Genomic DNA, 20947 nt, shown 5'->3' with positions numbered 1-20947 from the left:
GGTTCGATCCCTGTTGCAGCCCAGTGCCTTTGAGCAAATCTAATCACCGTGAATCTGCACATGCAAACTCACTTGAGGGTGAACTCTGGTCAATATTTTTTTTTTTAAAGAATGGGAAAAAAAGGGATGTTTGTGGTTCATTTGCAGTAAATCTGAACCTTTAAAACACCAATTGAAGACCCCCCCCCCCCCCCCCCCCCCCCGGGAAAATGACACTGAATAATTTAAATGCATCAAACTGCAGACGTGAAAGAGAATTAGTTTTTATTGTTTGCTGAGTTTACAGAAGTGTAATAATATAATTTCTTGTTTGTTGTAATTTATATTTCTCTGTGGGTGAAGTTGTAAATGTTGTTTTTGTAAGAAAACATGAAAAATAAAATAAAATTCTGGATGCGCCTGAATGTCTGAGTGGTTTTTAGAATTTATCATCTGCAGTCAACACTGAAATGAGATTTCATCATCCTTTCACATCAAGATCTTTAGTTCGAGTCTAACCGGAAGTCACACCAGCTGACCTTCAAAGTAAAAGTCCCAAAAATAAAAAAAAAAACCTTGTTCAATTTACAGTGTGGACGAGGCTCTCTGATGGTGAAGCTGCCACTGAATGTCTTGGATTTTTACATCAGTTACGAAGAAATACAAACGGTATGGAACTCTATGGTAAATCTGCATGGAATGGACAGTTCTCAAAAACTGACTGTGCAAGAAGGAGAAGCGAGGAAAGACACCCAGACATCTCAGATGAAGTTACAGGCTTCTATGGCTATGAATGGAGAAATAGTGCATTCTGCATCATCACTCAGCTTCATAGTGGAGTAGAGCAGAGGATATTCTTTCACCGTGATGATGATTTCTTTATTGCTATTACAACAAGTGCAAGGAAATTATCTTCACACCCAGTTACCTCAGACAAAAATACAGCAATTAATCCACAGTTATTACTAGATGGATGTAATAATGGCACATCAGAATTAACAACAACACATAAACATTTGATATTGTTTACGTGAGAGTGGGGGGCGTTGCAGCTATGTGCCGCACAGCCTCCCGGAGTGGCACAGCAGAGGCCGGGGGAGAGGTGTGCATCGTGTGCAGATGAGATTGTATCACTCTGTCCGTGTGTGCATAAAGTCTGGAGTTGCCTTGACAACAGCAGGCTGTAGGGGAGGGCAGATAAGAGGGGAGCCGAATGCTTCACCAAGGCCGTTGAAATCCTTCTGGAAAACAAGCAAGGCGTTTTGACCTTTGGTAGCTGATAAGGCTGCCATGTTTTGGGTTAGGGAGAGAAACAGAAATTCCATTTGCGGCTCCTCTGACCATCGAAATCCAATTTATGAAGCTGCACCACTACCAAAACAGGTTAAAACCTCGGCTTGTATCTCAGATGAACTGTCAGGTCTTCTTTTGAAGAAACTCCTCCTTTATACCACTTCACCATGAAGATGTAATAACTAGGGATACAACATGCAAAACATGCACTGTGCACAATTTCTCCAATCACAGCCACATGAAATAATCATAAGACTAAATCATAATTCTGAAAAAGGTTCATGCAAATTTAGTCTTCACAGATGAATATGGAAAATAAATACGTTGAAATGGTATCTTACAATGGTGGTGTATCTCAAAACCTACGTTCAATATTATAAACGTTTTATTTTGAAAGTAAATCGCGTTGAGTTTTTTTTCTAACTTGACAGTTTTCTTGGCATGGATGCAGAACCGGATCATCGATCAGAATAATACCACCCAGTGAGACCGCAGCTTGCAGGGCCCGAACCGACAGAACTGATCAGCGACACTGATCAATAATCGATGCTGCAGCTCCTGCAAGGTGACGTCATCGTGGACGCCGAATTCCATTGACAAATTCCGCCGTTTGAAGGTCCGAATCCATATGCCCACAACACGATAATAATAATAAATAATGACAATATTAATAATATTAATTAAAGAAGGTTTCCGTCATTAAGTGTCTGTTTGTGGCGAGAGAACTAAAAACTACATTATTTTAAGAGAAAAGGAAAAAACTGAAAAGAACATTAGCATCATTGTAAAATATTTAAATTTTGAGTTGAAACACGCTGACTGTGTGCCGAGTTTTAAAGTTTGTGTTCACGACCTAGAAACGATCGTAATTATTATTGTACAATTTAAAAAAAACGTTAACAAACAGTAAGAAAACGTTTAACGGTGACAATTTTGTACGGAGTTTGGAGTGACGAGTGTTTGGAGGAAACTATCAGTTATGCGCCGTTTTGATTCCCATTTATTTGTTATTTTGGGGTCAATTTAACAAAATAACTCATTTTTTAGTAACACGGGAAAAGTGCGCTAATTTTAGAACCTGTTTGATGCTACTGGGCGGGGCTACAGGGGGCGGGGCTCCGAGGGGCGCTGTCCAGTATTCAGGTTCTGACACCGTGTACAGACAGATTCACGCACAGTCACTGCGTGTCATCGTGCGTGTGCTCAGTTCTGCTGCACTGACTGGATCCTAATTAGTTATTCGTCATCAAATTGTGTGTTTTAATTTTAGCAAACATGAAGAAACTGTGTTCGGCATCAATAACCACCTCAAGTCAAACAAAAATATTTTTACAACTCAAACAAAAAGCAGATGTTCAGGAAAATTCGGGCACCTGTTGGAAAAACACTTTATGATGTCATCACTCAGAAAAAAAGTGTTTAGTGACAGTTTAACATGAATTAATTAATGCACTTAACGTGATTCAAACAGTGAAACAAATACGTTTTATTTTTGTGCTAACAAACAAATTCTATTTTATATATTTATCATCAATAAACTAACTTACTTTCATAAGAACCAGTTTAACTGACAAACTTAAAGTTTGATTGTTAAAATGGTTTAATCCAAATAGATGAAACTCTTATGTACAATTAAAATGCAAGAAATTTTAAATAGCCTTTTTCCAAAGGGTGAATCAATTGTGGGCGTGTGTTAATTTTTTTTTTTTTTTTTTGCTGCAGAATCTCAGAGTGATTCTTCATGTGGCAGAAAACATTTCTTCTGCTGCTTCACACTTTGGAAGGTCAGAAACCAAATGTTTGTCTTGAAGTTTTTATATTTTTTATGTTTCAGTTATTGCTGTTTGTAAAAATTATGTTTTTTAACCTCAATTTTTTTTAAAGTTGTGGATGAGTAAACACTGTGTAGAAACAAATTCAGAATATAACCGTTATTCTCGTAGCAGGCTGACAGGGTGCAAATGTGTCAAGATTTTTTTTTTTTAAGCAGTAACCCAAAATAAAAAAAATAAAAAATCACCAGTGTCTGAAATTTTGCACACAAAGAGATTATAACCATCTTAAACACAGGTTCACTACTAATTTATTTCTGAAGTTCCAAAAAGACAATATAGTTTTTAAAACATCAGAAAATTTTAAAATGCCACACAATCCAAAGAGACGATGTGTTCAGGGAACATTTTTCTTTCAACACCACATTCTGAAGCTATTCAATTGATTTTTGAAAATCAGTCAAATCCAGTTTATGCAAAGATGTTTAACACCCAGTTTAAAAAATGTTTTTTTAGATTTACAACCCCAATTCCAATGAAGTTGGGACATTGTGTGAATATAAATAAAAACAGAATACAATGATTTGCAAATCCTCTTCAACCTATATTCAATTGAATACACCACAAACACAAGATATTTAATGTTTGAACTGATAGACTTTTTTGTTTTTGTGCAAATATTTACTCATTTTGAAATGGATGCCTGCAACGCATTTCAAAAAAGCTGGGACAGGGGCAGCAAAAGACTGGGAAAGTTGATGAATGCTCAAAGAACACCTGTTTGGAACATTCCACAGGTGAACAGGTTAATTGGAAACAGGCGAGTGTCATGATTGGGTATAAAAGGAGCATCCCCAAAAGGCTCAGCTGTTCACAAGCAAAGATGGGGCGAGGATCACCACTTTGTGAACAACTGCGTGAAAAAATAGTCCAACAGTTTAAGAACAATGTTTCTCAACATTCAATTGCAAGGAATTTAGAGATTCCATCATCTACACTCCATAATACAATCAGAAGATTCAGAGAATCTGGAGAACTTTCTACACGTAAGAGGCAAGGCCGAAAACCAACACTGAATGCCCGTGATCTTCGATCCCTCAGGCAGCACTGCATTAAAAACCAGCATCACTGTGTAAAGGATCTTACCGTGTGGGCTCAGGAACACTTCAGAAAACCATTGTCAGTTAACACAGTTCATCGCTGCATCTACAAGTGCAAGTTAAAACTCTACCATGCAAAGCGAAAGCCACACATCAACAACATCCAGAAACGTCGCCGCCTTCTCTGGGCCCGAGCTCATTTGAAATGAACAGATGCAAAGTGGAAAAGTGTGCTGTGGTCTGATGAGTCCACATTTCACATTGTTTTTGGAACTCATGGACGTTGTCGTGTCCTCCGGACAAAAAAGTTAAAAGACCATCCAGATTGTTACCAGCGCAAAGTTCAAAAGACAGCATCTGTGATGGTATGGGGGTGTGTTAGTGCCCATGGCATGGGCAACGTACACATCTATGATGGCACATCAATGCTGAAAGGTATGTTTTGGAGCAACAGATGCTAACATCAAAGCAATGTCTTTTTCAGGAACGTCCCTGTTTATTTCAGCAAGACAATGCCAAGCCACATTCTGCCCATGTTGCAACAGCGTGGCATCATCGTAAAAGAGTGCGGGTACTAGACTGGCCTGCCTGCAGCCCATACATGTTGCCCATTTTGAAAATGTGTGGCACATTACTGTATGAAGCACAAAATACGACAACAGAGACCCCGGACTGTTGAACAACTGAAGTCGTACATCAAGCAAAAATGAGAAAGAATTCCACCTACAAGGCTTCAGCAGTTAGTGTCCTCAGTTCCCAAATGCTTATTGAGTGTTATTAGAAGTAAAGGTGATGTAACACAGCGGTAAACATACCACTGTCCCAGCTTTTTTGAAAAGTGGTGCAGGTATCCATTTCAATATGAGCAAATATTTGTACAAAAACAATAACGTTTATCAGTTTGAACATTAAATATCTTGTCTTTATGGTGTATTCAATTGAATATAGGTTGAAGAGGATTTGCAAATCATTGTATTCTGTTTTTATTTACATTTCACACAACATCCCAACTTCACTGGAACTGAGGTTGTATTTAAATAACCAGGTTATTTTAGTTTTTTCAAAGATCGAACAGTTCGGGAATTGAACCACTCTCAATTTATTTTCATATATATAGCGCCAAAACACAAAAGAGTTGTCTCAAGGCACTTCACACAAGTAAGGTCTAACCTTACCAACCCCCAGAGTAACAGTGGTAAGGAAAAACTCTCTGTGAGGAAGAAACCTCAAGCAGACCAGACTCAAAGGGGTGACCCTCTGCTTGGGCCATGCTACAGACATAAATTATAAAACAATTCACAAAACGAATACGCAGGAAATGCTGTTGGTGCACAGGACAGGATGGTCTCCAGCACAAATACCACACCCATCTCTGGATGGAGCTGCATCTTAAACAGAGATAAACTAGAAGCACTCAGAGAGCGCAAACCTCCGCCAAGGCCATGGGGTCACTGACGCCATAACATCTACATGCCATGGAAACATTGAACCTAAAAAAGTCTAACAATGATGTTTGCTCAGTAGTAAAAAAAAGTTTCATCTGCTGTGACTGGATAGCATGTATCCTTAGCGCTTGGCATCACAGTTTTTTGCAACTTGCACCTTTCCCAGAAGCTACTGTCATCTGAGCACTGATATTGATATTGCATATGCTTATAGACAAAAACAAATAAGAGACAAAATTCAATTTATTATTCAACTAAACTGCAAATATATGAATTTTTTTTTTAACATTTATGAAACACTTCTCTAAATAAATAACAGTAAATTCTGAAATAGAACTATTTTTTAAGTGTTGCATGTGCTACATAATTAAGTGCACCTTCTATATATTCAGTGAAGTGCACCGAAGCAGAATATATGCGACAGTAAGGTGCTGATGTCAGCCTCTGGGTTTTCTGGATCCTAGGCGTGATTCATCAACACCCGGGAGTGGGTTTTGCACCTTGTGTACTTTGTTCAGTGATGTGCACTGAACCAGAACTTAACCACTGCTGAGTATACTGCTGACTCATCACTTTGCTTTTACTAAGTGAACTAATCTGGATAGTGATATTCATTGCCACTAAAATATAATAATGCCAAATGATAGTCCTTCATCTAATAAATTCATTGTGCTCCCCAGCCCTGTATAGTTTGTCATGAGGGATTTCCTTTTTGCAGTGTGTTGTATTTGACATCGTTTACTAACAAGACCATAGGGTCACTGACCCTAAGACGGCCCGGAGGGGCCAAAAACTCTTCCGGGACGCTTCCGGGAGATCTTACCGTCTATGTGTAAACGGGGCTTAAAGAGATTCCCTCCTTGGCACAGTGATCCATTCAACAATTCAGTGTTACAACCAAAACTATGATACATACACTTTTCTTTCCTGTATATTTGACATCCTTGACCATGAAAACATACCACTAGAACTTGGAATCACTTTTATGTCTTTATTAGTTCAAAAGTTATTGTATAAAAACGATTTTTTGGTAATGGTGGTTTTCTTCTGGATCTAGCTCCATAACATTTGAAGCTACATCAAAGCTGATGACACCTTACTGAATCAGTACAGATTCAGCTACAATTTGGTGTTAGTTGTGCATCTCTAGCTTCATTTGTCACCTCACACTGACAAATTTTCTATTTTCCCTATATTTTTGCATTTTCTGGATCACCAGATCCGGAATCCGGATCCGATCATCACCAAACTTTGTTTGATAGAACATTTGACTATGTTACACCCTAATTTTTTTCAAGCCTTTCTGCCTTGTTTTTGTGGAGTTAGAAACTAGAATGTCAAAATTCCCCCTATCCCGCAATGGTGAAGAATCCTTTAAAAAAATTCCTGGATCCGGATCGTGATCCAGATCACCACTAAAATTTAATCACTTGTTCCTCTTGTAATTTCCAACCACTCCACAAAATTTCATCAAAATCCATTCAAAACGTTTTGAGTTATCCTGCTGACAAACAGACAGACAAACAAACAAACAAACAAACTCGACCGAAAACATAACCTCCTTGGCGGAGGTAATAAACAGAATCAGGCATCAGAAAGACAAGAAATACAATATAATTTGTCAGCATTTAACAACAAGAAAAACAGGAAAGACTAAGGTGATCATTGGCCATGAGCCCTAAGCTTCACTAAAAGACCCAGAATTAAGGTAAAGTTGAGGCCGCGGCACACTCCGTTTCCTAATAAAATGAATTAAAAGAGTAAAAATCGTGCAACTATACTATATAGTATGCTAGCCATACGAAAATTTAAAATAAGTGCGTCTTAAGTCTGGACTTGAACGTCTCTACAGAATCTGACTATTTTATTGACACAGGGAGATCATTCCACAGAACAGGAGCACGATAAGAGAAAGCTCTGTGACCCGCAAAGTTCTTATTCACCGTAGGGACACAAACTAGCCCTGCACCCTGAGAACGCAAAGCCTGGGCCAGTACATAAGGTTTAATTAGGTCAGCTAAGTAGGGAGGTGCCAGTCCATGATCAATTTTAGACTAGTAGCAGAACATTAAAATCTGATCTCACTGGGACAGGAAGCCAGTGAAGGAATGCCAAAATGGGTGTAATGGGGTCAAACTTTCTGCTTCGTGTCAAAAGACTGGCTGCAGCATTTTGAACCAATTGTAGAGCCTTAATGCTGGACTGCGGTAAACGAGAAAATAAAACATTGCAGTAGTCCAATCTAGAAGAGATAAACACATGGATCAGGGTCTCAGCATCAGCCATAGACAGGATGGGACGAATCTTCGCTATAATTCGCAAGTGGAAGAAAACAGTCCTCGTAATATTTCTAATGTGGAGGTCAAAGGACAATGTAGGATCAAAAATTACCCCAAGGTTCCTCGCTTTGTCAGTGTGATGTATGACACACGAGCCTAGCCTAAGCATTAACTGGTCAAATTGATGCCAATGTCTCACTGGACCAAGAACCATCATTTCAGTCTCATCAGAGTTTAAAAGTAGGAAGTTTCTAGACATCCAGCTTCTCACTGATGCAAGGCAATCTTTTAAGGATTCTATGTGGATGAGATTACCAGCAATTATCAGCATGTATAACTGAGTATCATAGCAGTATAGCAGTGAAAGGTAATCCCAACACGCCGCAATATGTGCCTAAGGGGTGCTATATACAGGGAGAAAAGCAGGGGGCCTAAGACGGACCCCTGTGGAACCCCAAATTTCATGTCACTAAGGTTAGAGGTAGTGTTACTGTACAAAACACAGTGAGAACGACTGGTCAAGATGTCAACCATGCAAGGGCACTCCCAGTAATCCCAAAATGATTTTCCAGCGTATCAAGGAGGCTGATGATCCACGGTATCAAATGCAGCACTAAGATCTAACAGCACAAGAACCATAGTGGTGTCCGAATCCATTGCAAGCAGAAGCTTATTCACCACTTTAGTGAGAGCCGTCTCTGTGGAATGATATTTTCTAAAAGCAGACTGCAGTGGCTCAAAGAGATTCTCAGTAAGATAGTCCACGAGGTGCTGTAAAACCTATTTTTCCAGAATGTTAGAACAAAATGATACATTTGATATCGGCCGATAGTTTTTCGATACATTAGGGTCAAGATTAGGTTGACCCTAACCACAGGCAGACTTGTTGTGTATTTGAGCCCTGCAGACCCTATAGCTCCCTCGCTCCTATTTTCTGAGGATTGACTAATTAATTTGTGAACTGCAGCTGAAAAAAATGTCACACTTGTTTGAAAACAAAATCCATTCAATTATATTCATAAATTGCAAATATATATATATAATTTTAAGCATGTGAAAGCTGCTCCAACATGGCATAAAAATCTTACAGCAAGCAGATATGTGATTTTCAGATTTTAAAAGTGAACTAATGTGATTGTGATCATTTTTAGGTCCATTGTTACAGCTGGTCCAGTGTGCCGTTGGTTTTTGTTTCTGCTCCCAGAGTACTGCATTTGCCATTTCTCGCAGATCAACTCAGTCGGGTTTGTCCTCTAACGAACACGCCCGTTCAACTCATTATGTGTAATTTTTATAGGGAGAAAGAAAATCTGTAGTACTTGGGGGGTCCATAAGGAATCCGGGGACAAGCACCGGCACCAACAGGCCGATCAGGACCTACATAGGATTTACTGTTTACTTACTTGGGGTCCTTAAGGACCAGGTTTTATGAACTGTCCACTAGAGGGCACTGTTTGGTTCTCTTCTAGCTGCAGTAGCATCTCAGTGCTGGCAGGGGGCAACCTTCTCTGAGGCAGTGGTGTCTCCGGATGTGGAAAGCAGCGGGATCCTTCGGGTTCCCGGCACGGGGTCGCTTCCACAGTGTGTGACGGCATGCTGCGACATGCTGGGTTTCGACCTGGCGTGGCTGTTTAAAGGTCGTTGCTACATCCTGAACTGCCAGCAGAGGGAGAACTGCCAGCTCAGACAGCGACCTGGAGCAGACTCCATCCTGGCCTTCGTTCGGCGCGCGCCCCTGCAGACGCTGGTCCTGCAGTCCTTGGTGCGAGGTGAACCATACAGCAGCCACTGGAGGGCACTGTCTCAGTTTTCCAAGGCCCCTGATGACTTGGAGGCCTTGAGGGACCTCACCTCCTTTGACACACCACAGAGAGACTCCTCTGAACCCGATGTGCAGGATGAGGGGTATGTACAGGAAAGTAAACAGGGAGTGGGAGGGGCCAGTGATGCTGGAAAAGTAGGTGATGGTCAGTCTGGACTTGAGATTTTGCCAGATCTGCTACATTTTCAGGCCAGAGACAGAATCAATCAGTCGGAGGCAGTTGATGGTCCAGAGGGCAGAACCACAGACAATAACACAACCCAGATTAGAGCCTCATCTGAGGGGAATGTGACCCTGTCAGACCAGGACAGAACCATGACCCAACGTCCTGCAGAGGAAACGGTGAGTGACAGAGTGTGTGTATTTGTTTTGTTTTTTTTGGTGACGCCGTCTGTGCATCATATTTTTCTTTCAACACTATACAACCCCAATTCCAGTGAAGTTGGGACATTGTCTAAAATGTAAATAAAAACAGAATACAATTATTTGCACACACACACACACACACACACACACACACACACACACACACACACACACACACACACACACACACACACACACACACACACACACACAGGTGTTCCAACTCCTAATTCCCTAATGTATTATGTCCTTTAAATATAGATGCTCATATGAATAACATGGAAACAGTAGGGACATTGTGCTGCATAGGCCATGAGGTAAATATGATTTCTGTTAATATACAGTAAGGAAAGGGCTGTGTTGTGCACAACTCCATCTGGGCCGCTATTGTATGTTCTAAGTCTTACTGAATAAAATTAATCCCTCAGTAATAATTTCCTAGGTTAAACATTTTCATACTTTCAGCTTACAATTGCTCCAGTCGAGAGATACTGTGAGTGACCTTACTGAATGGAATGTTAATAACAACCAAAAATATTTTATGCCAATTCCACAGCGTAATCACACGTCTTTCTGCCCCTTCTCACCAGGCTGGCAGTAGCTACTCCACCTTGGAACGGCTACCAGCGATTGCTAAACAGTAGCACAGCTAGTCGGCTTCTTACCTATCCATCTACCACGCCACGAGGCAGCTAATACTTAATACCAGATGTCTTGATAATGACATGGCATGCCATTACAGAAGGAAAAGATTACAAAAATACATTTTGTATAAAATCATAGTTGCACAACACACGACAAGCAGTAGAAGTAAGATATTAGTTGGATTTGAGAAAGTGAAAGGGGGGAATGTCATAACTAACACACACTAGCAATGACTGTAGACACACAGCACAGGTCGTCCTTGTGACAGCTCAAGACAAATGGAAGAGTTCTATATGCTGGAGCAACAATACAAGAGAAGTCAAAGTGTATGAAAATAAATCAAATAGGTACATGTTTGTGACTGATTTGAGAAAGTCAGGATGACGACTTAGTCTTAGTTTCAGGCAATAAATGGGAAACGAAACGCCGAAGCGGTGAATAGCTACACTGCATTGGCTACTAGCAAGTGTTGAGATGAATTCTAACCTCAATCTCTTCCTGCTGGGTCACGTCTCTCTCCGTCTCTGTCTCCTCCTCCTCCTGCTCACTCTCCACCACCTGTGCTCTCGACGCCGGTCCCGGGCTAGTTTGAAATGACGGACCGGTGGCCCCACTAACCGAACCCGAGGTCGAGCTTGTGGTTTTAAACATATCTGTGATTTTGGCACATTTTGCTGCGTCGTCTTTTAATTTCTGTTTTCTTTTTTCCTTTCGCTTCTCAGCTCCACTCTTTTGCTTCTCCATTTTGCGCACAACTATCCGTTCTCCACTCGAGCTCGGACCGAATAGCCAAAACTTTGAGTGATGACTTGGGTCAGGTGGGGGCCTGTAGGGAGGGGCGGGCCTTCGAGAACCAAGGAATTTCATTGGACTAGCCCAATGTGCCTCAGGAGAAGCATCCAATGGGCCTCTATGTGTCATTTTTTACAGTCGCAATCAAAAACTATAATTATATACATATATTTTTTAATGACAGACCTGAGGGGGCCCAAAATGCGCGAGGGCCCGGCGGGATTTGCCCGGTACGCCAGATAACCAGTCCAGCCCTGTCTGTGAGTGTATCCATCTGTGAGTGTGTCCATACATTAGTTTGCCCATCTGTGTGTGTGTCCTTCTGTCTGTGAGTGTGTCTGTGTGTCTGTATGTGAGTGTGCCTGTGTATGTGTCCGTCTGTGAGTGTGTCTGTGTATGTGTCCATCTGTGAGTGAGTCTGTGTGTCTGTATGTGAGTGTGTCTGTATGTGAGTGTGTCTGTCTGTGAGTGTGTCTGTGTGTGTGTGTGTGTCCGTCTGTGAGTGTGTCTGTGTGTGTATGTGTGTCCGTCTGTGAGTGAGTCTGTGTGTCTGTCTGTGAGTGTGTCTGTGTGTGTATGTGTGTCCGTCTGTGAGTGAGTCTGTGTGTCTGTGTGTGTATGTGTGTCCGTCTGTGAGTGAGTCTGTGTGTCTGTGTGTGTATGTGTGTCCGTCTGTGAGTGAGTCTGTGTGTCTGTATGTGAGTGTGTCTGTGTATGTGTGTCTGTCTGTGAGTGTGTCTGTGTGTGTATGTGTGTCCGTCTGTGAGTGAGTCTGTGTGTCTGTATGTGAGTGTGTCTGTGTATGTGTGTCCGTCTGTGAGTGAGTCTGTGTGTCTGTATGTGAGTGTGTCTGTCTGTGTGTGTGTGTCCGTCTGTGAGTGTGTGTGTCTGTATGTGAGTCTGTGTGTCTGTATGTGAGTGTGTCTGTCTGTGTGTGTGTGTCCGTCTGTGAGTGTGTCTGTGTGTCTGTATGCGAGTGTGTCTGTCTGTGAGTGTGTCTGTGTGTGTGTGTGTCTGTCTGTGAGTGAGTCTGTGTGTCTGTCTGTGAGTGTGTCTGTGTGTCTGTATGTGAGTGTGCCTGTGTATGTGTCCGTCTGTGAGTGTGTCTGTGTATGTGTCCATCTGTGAGTGAGTCTGTGTGTCTGTATGTGAGTGTGTCTGTATGTGAGTGTGTCTGTCTGTGAGTGTGTCTGTGTGTGTGTGTGTGTCCGTCTGTGAGTGTGTCTGTGTGTGTCCGTCTGTGAGTGTGTCTGTGTGTGTATGTGTGTCCGTCTGTGAGTGAGTCTGTGTGTCTGTCTGTGAGTGTGTCTGTGTGTGTATGTGTGTCCGTCTGTGAGTGAGTCTGTGTGTCTGTGTGTGTATGTGTGTCCGTCTGTGAGTGAGTCTGTGTGTCTGTGTGTGTATGTGTGTCCGTCTGTGAGTGAGTCTGTGTGTCTGTATGTGAGTGTGTCTGTGTATGTGTGTCTGTCTGTGAGTGTGTCTGTGTGTGTATGTGTGTCCGTCTGTGAGTGAGTCTGTGTGTCTGTATGTGAGTGTGTCTGTGTATGTGTGTCCGTCTGTGAGTGAGTCTGTGTGTCTGTATGTGAGTGTGTCTGTCTGTGTGTGTGTGTCCGTCTGTGAGTGTGTGTGTCTGTATGTGAGTGTGTCTGTCTGTGTGTGTGTGTCCGTCTGTGAGTGTGTCTGTGTGTCTGTATGCGAGTGTGTCTGTCTGTGAGTGTGTCTGTGTGTGTGTGTGTGTGTGTGTGTGTGTGTCTGTCTGTGAGTGAGTCTGTGTGTCTGTCTGTGAGTGTGTCTGTGTGTGTGTGTGTCCGTCTGTGAGTGAGTCTGTGTGTCTGTCTGTGAGTGTGTCTGTGTGTGTATGTGTGTCCGTGTGTGAGTGTGTCCGTCTGTGAGTGTGTCCGTCTGTGAGTGTGTCCGTCTGTGAGTGTGTCTGTCTGTGAGTGTCTGTGTGTCCATCTGTGAGTTTGTCCGTCTAAGAGTATGTCAGTCATTTTCTGGATTATTGGGGGTTTCTGTGCTGGCTAATTCTATTTCCACAAAAAACCTAAAACCTTTGAGAGAAGTTTTTATTGTTTGATGTCACACATGTTTTTTTCTACTTGCATTTTCCAAGATCAAAGGTCAGACTTTTGAATAAAATTAAATAAAAATGTTCCCGAAGTAACGACAGCTCATCCCACATTCACTATCCTTGGCCAAGTCCATAAATCTTCCCGGGGATCCAGAGGCATTCCCAAACCAGCTGGGCAATATAATCTGTCCAGTTTCTCCGGTTTGTCCCCGAGACATGCTGTAGAAAAAATTTGTGTATTATAGAATTGAAGACCACAAACACCATTTTCATAAAGGTTTAGTTGTTTGTTTTTTGTTTTGGTTTTTTTTTTGTGCAGATGTGAAAAAAATTTAGAAGAAACGTGTCAGTAATCCGCTCTGAGTGGACGTGGTCTTAATGAGAACTGCTTCTTTTTTTTTTGTTCCAGAACAAATCACAGAGCAGCTCAGATTCTACATCAGTCACATGGTCACCACAGAAACCCACGACTGGCTTCTCCCATCAAGAACATATAAAGCCCTCAGGCTCCGCCCCTGTGCTCCATTGGCCCAGCAGTGCGTCTACAGAGACTGGTGGGTGTGGCTACATTCATGTTTCTTGTCAATCGCCTGTTTTGTGCTTTTCAGCCACCTGCAAGTTTTTATTTCTTTTAGCATCCAGAAACATCTTTATTCATAAAGTTGATCTTCAGTTAATTTTCTGAGTTTTTAAACCATCTGCTGTAAATTTCTGATTTAGATGTTAAAAATATTTCAGTCATGCAATATATATATTTATTGTCATTATGTTTTTATGTAATATATTAATAAAGTCTTTCTTTTCTCTCTGGCAGTTCTTTTGCTGACGACGCCCCCTGAAGGCCGTGCAGAAATGTTGTTTCCCCCGGATACCGTTAAACTTCACACTTCTGTCACCCTTGAATCTGAACCTGGTACAGAATGTTGACACTTTGTTTCATATTCAGAGCAGTGATGTCATGAAGCAGTGCTGGGAGCAGCCTCCAGGAGGCGCTATGCCTCACTGTTACATTAACAGACAGAATTTAATGTCTGTTTGAAGTGACACCGTGTTTATATGCATCAGACCACAGAGAGGTGTGTCAGCACCAGATCCGTTCTGTGAGTACGGATCTGGTGCTGACACCAGAGGGAAACATCACGATGCACACTTCACGTTTAGCGCTGTCGAGCTACTTAAATGCTCGTGGCAAAGTGTTGGTTACGATATTTAACGAAGTTTGCCGTTTTTTACAGCGAATTGTTGGCGTGTTTATTACACGGTAACCTGCTGGCCCCGCCCCTTTTTTAGTTTGCACTGAGATGATGTCACGCATAAAAATCTCTTGTCTGGACTTTGAAAAAGTTTGACAAACATTAAGTGTTACAGGTTTAAACCGAACAAAGTCCTCTAGTCACATTCCCCATCAGTTTTCTGGACGGGTTTGTACCAGAAATGATTTCAGTGTTGTTTCAGTACCACAGGTAACCACAGGGGGGAGTCTGCCTCCACTCACTGACAACGGTGGACGGAGTTTATCTGGATTGACAGTGACTGATGCTCCACCACAGAGCTGTATGTGTGTACTAGAGTCTGCAGTCGCACTGAGATGCGTCCCAGCAAGGGGGCGTGGTCGCCACTTTGAAACAGGGCAACTCAGTGGGCAGCGCACACTGACACTCAAAGAATCCCATCAAGAAACAGGTGGGAAATGCTGGAAAGAAGGGAGACAACATTTCCTTCCATAAGTAAGCAGTTTTGGTTATTCTTGTTACTTTTTCCATGACTTTTGGGCAATAAACTGGTGTAAAGTGTCATGCCTGTTTACCAAATCTGAGGACTTGAAACCACCTGGAATTTTATTCAAAGCTGAATTTATTCAGTACTATACAAAAATGGATTTAATTAATGCAGACCATGTGGAATGAATTAATGTTCTCTGTGTGCACATCTGGATTGTGTGATATTGTGACTTCGTGTCAGCAGAATTTGGAAGCTGGAACATGTCGGATCTGTTTCAATTTTCAACATTAAAAATAATAAAATAATAATTTCGTAGCCAATGACGCAGTTGCATTCAGAACTATTGGCTGATGTAGTGCCGGTGTCCCGTCAAGATGAGGTGCATCGCGCTACTGCACATGTGGAGATGATGTAACTCGCTCAACGTGCAACTGTGCATGCGCATTTTTTTTTCTGAGTCAAAGTTTTTTTTAATTAATTGTATTCAGTGTATTTATAGCCTAGTAAGTAAAACATTTTCTGTATTTTACGTTAGGAGCATAAATGTATGTATATGTATATTTTGCCTGTCAAAATAAGCTAACTCCAGGTTAAAAATACTTATTGTTTTATAGTGAGTAGATTTTATACATTACTACGTTCGGATGAACAATTTATACATTTACCTGCCCATTAAAATAAGCGAACTTCGTCAAGTAATTTTTTCAGTGCACACGTGCAGTTACTCGACGAACCTCATCTCAACAAAACACCGGCCCTATCCAATTCAGCGCCGAAGGCAAGATTTTTAATGCTCCCCCGCCACACACACACACAGTAAATTACACATTTACATACACACATGAAATTAAATCAATCTGTTTTTTTAATGTCAAACAAGTCAATCAAAACAGTTTAGAACACGTAGAACAAATTACAACCTTAAAAACCATCCCGTCACCCTCATATCACCTGCTACAGCTCGACTCTCCTTGTTTTCTTTGCAGCAAACTCATCTATGACATCATCATATGAGAATTGTTTTGAGACCACATAGTTTATGCTTAAATACCTCGAAAGAGCATCTGAAAAGGGGAGACTGTGACACCATCAGGTGTCTCTTCTGCAGTATTGTTCTCTGAAAACATTTGTTGAATTTTTTTTAAGGCATCAAAAAACAAATCTAAAATTCAGGCTTTTTATATTAAAATTTCTAAAATGATGCCCTTTAAACTCACAGTGAAAAGTAATCTCTCCATCATGAATTAAAAGAAATAAAAATCTAAAAGCCAAAATGATGGTGTGAATAAGTAAGTGCCCCCTTTAGTAGGACACATACAAACCATCAAGTTTTACATCCACTTTTCTACAGACAAGTCAGGGGATGGATACATGAACATTTCCAAGTCCCTGAATGTGTCTTGGACTTTATTTACAGTAGTGTTCAGAATAATAGTAGTGCTATGTGACTAAAAAGATTAACCCAGGTTTTGAGTATATTTCTTATTGTTACATGGGAAACAAGGTACCAGTAGATTCAGTAGATTCTCACAAATCCAACAAAACCAAACATTCATGATATGCACACTCTTAAGGCTATGAAATTGGGCTATTAGTAAAAAAAGTAGAAAAGGGGGTGTTCACAATAATAGTAGTGTGGCATTCAGTCAGTGAGTTTGTCAATTTTGTGGAACAAACAGGTGTGAATCAGGTGTCCCCTATGTAAGGATGAATCCAGCACCTGTTGAACATGCTTTTCTCTTTGAAAGCCTGAGGAAAATGGGACGTTCAAGACATTGTTCAGAAGAACAGCGTAGTTTGATTAAAAAGTTGATTGGAGAGGGGAAAACGTATACGCAGGTGTTCATCTACAATGATCTCCAATGCTTTAAAATGGACAAAAAACCAGAGACGCGTGGAAGAAAACAGAAAACAACCATCAAAATGGATAGAAGAATAACCAGAATGGCAAAGGCTCACCCATTGATCAGCTCCAGGATGATCAAAGACAGTCTGGAGTTACCTGTAAGTGCTGTGACAGAAGACGCCTGTGTGAAGCTAATTTATTTGCAAGAATCCCCCGCGAAGTCCCTCTGTTAAATAAAAGACGTGCAGAAGAGGTTATAATTTGCTAAAGAACACATCAACTGGCCTAAAGAGAAATGGAGGAATATTTTGTGGACTGATGAGAGTAAAATTGTTCTTTTTGGGTCCAAGGGCCGCAGACAGTTTGTGAGACAACCACCAAACTCTGAATTCAAGCCACAGTTCACAGTGAAGACAGTGAAGCATGGTGGTGCAAGCATCATGATATGGGCATGTTTCTCCTACTATGGTGTTGGGCCTATATATCACATACCAGGTATCATGGATCAGTTTGGATATGTCAAAATACTTGAAGAGGTCATGTTGCCTTATGCTGAAGAGGACATGCCCTTGAAATGGGTGTTTCAACAAGACAATGACCCCAAGCACACTAGTAAACGAGCAAAATCTTGGTTCCAAACCAACAAAATTAATGCCTCGCAGATGTGAAGAAATCATGACAACCTGTGGTTATACAACTAAATACTAGTTTAGTGATTCACAGGATTGCTAAAAAAGCAGTTTGAACATAATAGTTTTGAGTTTGTAGCGTCAACAGCAGATGCTACTATTATTGTGAACACTCCCTTTTCTACTTTTTTTTACTAATAGCCCAATTTCATAGCCTTAAGAGTGTGCATATCATGAATGCTTGGTCTTGTTGGATTTGTGAGACTCTACTGAATCTACTAGTACCTTGTTTCCCATGTAACAATAAGAAATATACTCAAAACCTGGATTAATCTTTTTAGTCACATAGCACTACTATTATTCTGAACACTACTGTACATCGGTTATGAAGAAATACACACAGTTTGGCACTCTAGACAGTTCTCAAAAACTGAGTGAGTCTGCAAGAAGGAGAAGAGTGAGGAAAGCCACCAAGACACCCAGAAGAATTTATAAGGCTTATGTGGCTGTGACTGGAGAAACTGTGCATAGTGTAAGTTTTGCATTTTGCATCAGCAGTCTCAGCATGATAGTGGAGGGGAGCAGAGAAGAACTTTCTTTCAACAAAACAGATCAAATCTAGGCTTGCATCTCTGATGTGCCTTCTGGCAAATTGTAGCTGAACTTTCAAGTTTTCTTGAAAAAACAAAAATCCTTCTCTGTACCACTTCATCATGAAGCTGTATAACTGATGCAAAATTCAAAACTTGCACCGACGCCACGGTGGATTTGAGGGGGTTAATGATATGCGGAATTAATAAACACAGACAATATGAACTGTGTGTAACACAAATAAACAAATGTGCTTATACTTATGGGATTTTTGTAGCTATTACAAGCAGGGGAAACTAGCTTTGCTTAACCACATGACATTTACAGACATTTTTTGATGCAGTTTTTTTTTTTATTTTACTATTTCTAACTCCTCCTAACTCAGACATAACCATACTGTAAGTGTGTCCCTTCCCATAACCATAACCATAACCCCCCATACCCCTAATTACCGCCCTCTTAACTCCATCACTTTAAGCATTTTTTTTAATGTAGATGTAAATTAATATTCAATTTTCAGCTAGTTGACAGTAGGGCTGTACAATATGACCAAATTATTGTATCTCAATATTGTCATATAAATATGATATGCGATATAACTATGATTTGACACAAAGTGCAGCAACAGTGAAAATTAAACACACTTAAACAAAACGGTAATAATACCACACTCATTTTACACTTGTGTAAGGTTAGCATACTGTGCCCTCCAAAAGTATTGGAACACTTGGTATTTCACACATTTTAATTTATCTTCCTTCTTCTTCATCTTCTTCAAACTCAAACTGAAAGCAAATCTGTAAAATTTAAAACCTGTAAATAATTATTAGTTTTATTGCCAGTTTTCTTCAGAAAAGTCAGGGGATAGAAACATGAACATTTCCAAGGCACTGAATATGTCTTGGACTTTATTTACATCAGTGGTGGGCACAGCTAACCAAAAAATTAGCTTCGATAACTGGTAATCCGCTAACTGAAAAGTTAACCTTTATAACGATAAACCCATTAAAAAAAATGTAGCGGAAGCTACAGCTAACCGATAACCGCTAACTTTTAGTATTGACTCCGGTACACTGTCAGCTACTGACAAGCAAGTTTTGAGTTTAAGCACTGCCAATACATTTGAGCAGAATCAAAGATGAGCAGAAACCAACACAAACAACAAGTCAGAGCTTCTGTCTTTGTGCGCTCTGCCCACTGCTGTAAGGAAGGGTCATTTACATTCACAGCATACATTGGTCCCGACATGGGCCAAAGGCATAAACAGAAAAGCAGGTTTGACATATGGCTGGATTTAAAAACCAGACTAATTCCGGACAGTTTATTTATATCTATGTTAACTGACATTTTTACAAAGTGAAAATATCACACATATCTTTTAGTTTTAACGTAATGCATTAATTCTGATTGTTTGAGCATTAACACTAACAGATGCCCAAAGGCATTATGGGTAATTGAGCCTCCTCATCAGTGGTTGGTTGTAAAAAAAAAACCCCAACACACATGTTGCTGTAACATGTGTGTTGGTTTTTACATAGAAATCTGTATTTGTAAATATGTAACTTTTTTCATTTGTAAAACAAAAATGCATTTGCAAAACTGAAAATTCTGTTTAAGTCTGATACAGGAGTGCACCGAATGGCGACCGTATGACATTTGGATGCTATTTACACTTACACTGTCATCCAGTAGATCAAATCAGTTTTTTTTTGCCTTCTTGCTCTCGGTTGGGACGGTCGCATTTTTCTTTCCTCCTCCCTCCCCAACTTTCCTGCTACTGTAGCGTGTTTGTCTGTGAGGCTGCCAGCCCTGCTCCTCTGGAAAACGGCAAAATGGATCTGATCAAGTGGTCTCTGAACGCAACTGACACTGTTTTTTCTACAAGACAACTCGGGAGCGGAGGACCCCGACCTGTCCTGCCGGGACACATGTGGCGGGTTACGTGATGGGCAGCTGGCGGAGGTGGCAAGTCATGTGCCTGTACACGTTGTCTGTGGAGGACGTTGAAGATGTTTACTTATTTGGAGCTGTGGTGACTGGGTTTCTGCTGTGTGGAGCGGCCATAGCACTGGTTTACCGGAAAATTAAGAAGGTAGAGGCAGCATTAATTGGCCCGTCCAGGCTGCCCCACATGATTGATTCGATTGGAAGGGCAGTGTCAGCTCAGTCGGCGGGTGTTAACCGCACGTTGGAATCCATCTTGGGGAGAATGGCTGCACTGGAAAACTGGTTTGATCGTCAGTAATGACCACATCTCCTCTCCTCTATTCAGATGTATTTGGGAGCCACTCTGAAGTTTCAGACGGTGGAATCTTTCAGGCGTCTGTTAATCTGGATATCTATTTGGTTTCCAAACACCAGCTGCCCTTCAAGGCCGCTGGGATAAAATCCTCCCCCCGAGGAACATTCCTGATGCCTCGCTCCTCGTCTCCCCCGCTTCTTTGTTTTCTCCCCTCCCAGTCCTGAGATGTTGACTGTGGGACCTTGAGACTCTGGTGGACTGATTCAGGACTGGGATCCCCCCCCCTCCAGGATGGACAGATAAGGCCTGTCGATGGCGCCAAGGGCGGCCTTCCGGGCTGTCTGTCTGAACAC

General features: G+C 41.2%; 1 protein-coding gene across 2 annotated transcripts in view; it reads left to right on the top strand.

The window, feature by feature from the left end:
• Nucleotides 1-1699: 1699 nt before the first annotated feature.
• The window catches only part of si:ch73-215d9.1 (dyslexia-associated protein KIAA0319), a 53079-nt gene continuing 33831 nt past the window's right edge, over nucleotides 1700-20947 (top strand). Inside the window, exons 1-5 of one of the 2 annotated variants that reach the window (XM_034173927.1) lie at nucleotides 1700-1888; nucleotides 2995-3056; nucleotides 9338-10032; nucleotides 13974-14118; nucleotides 14379-14477. In XM_034173927.1, the coding sequence (XP_034029818.1) occupies nucleotides 3014-3056; nucleotides 9338-10032; nucleotides 13974-14118; nucleotides 14379-14477 (982 nt within the window). In that variant the 5' untranslated portion in view covers nucleotides 1700-1888; nucleotides 2995-3013. The remainder of the gene's footprint in view (nucleotides 1889-2994; nucleotides 3057-9337; nucleotides 10033-13973; nucleotides 14119-14378; nucleotides 14478-20947) is intronic. The other variant, XM_034173928.1, reaches the window with a different exon arrangement.

The sequence above is a fragment of the Thalassophryne amazonica genome, chromosome 7, assembly GCF_902500255.1.
Source record: "Thalassophryne amazonica chromosome 7, fThaAma1.1, whole genome shotgun sequence".
In the NCBI taxonomy this organism is placed as follows: Eukaryota; Metazoa; Chordata; class Actinopteri; order Batrachoidiformes; family Batrachoididae; genus Thalassophryne; species Thalassophryne amazonica.
Note: the sequence above shows the minus strand (reverse complement) of the source record. Positions and strands in the feature narration are given on the sequence as shown.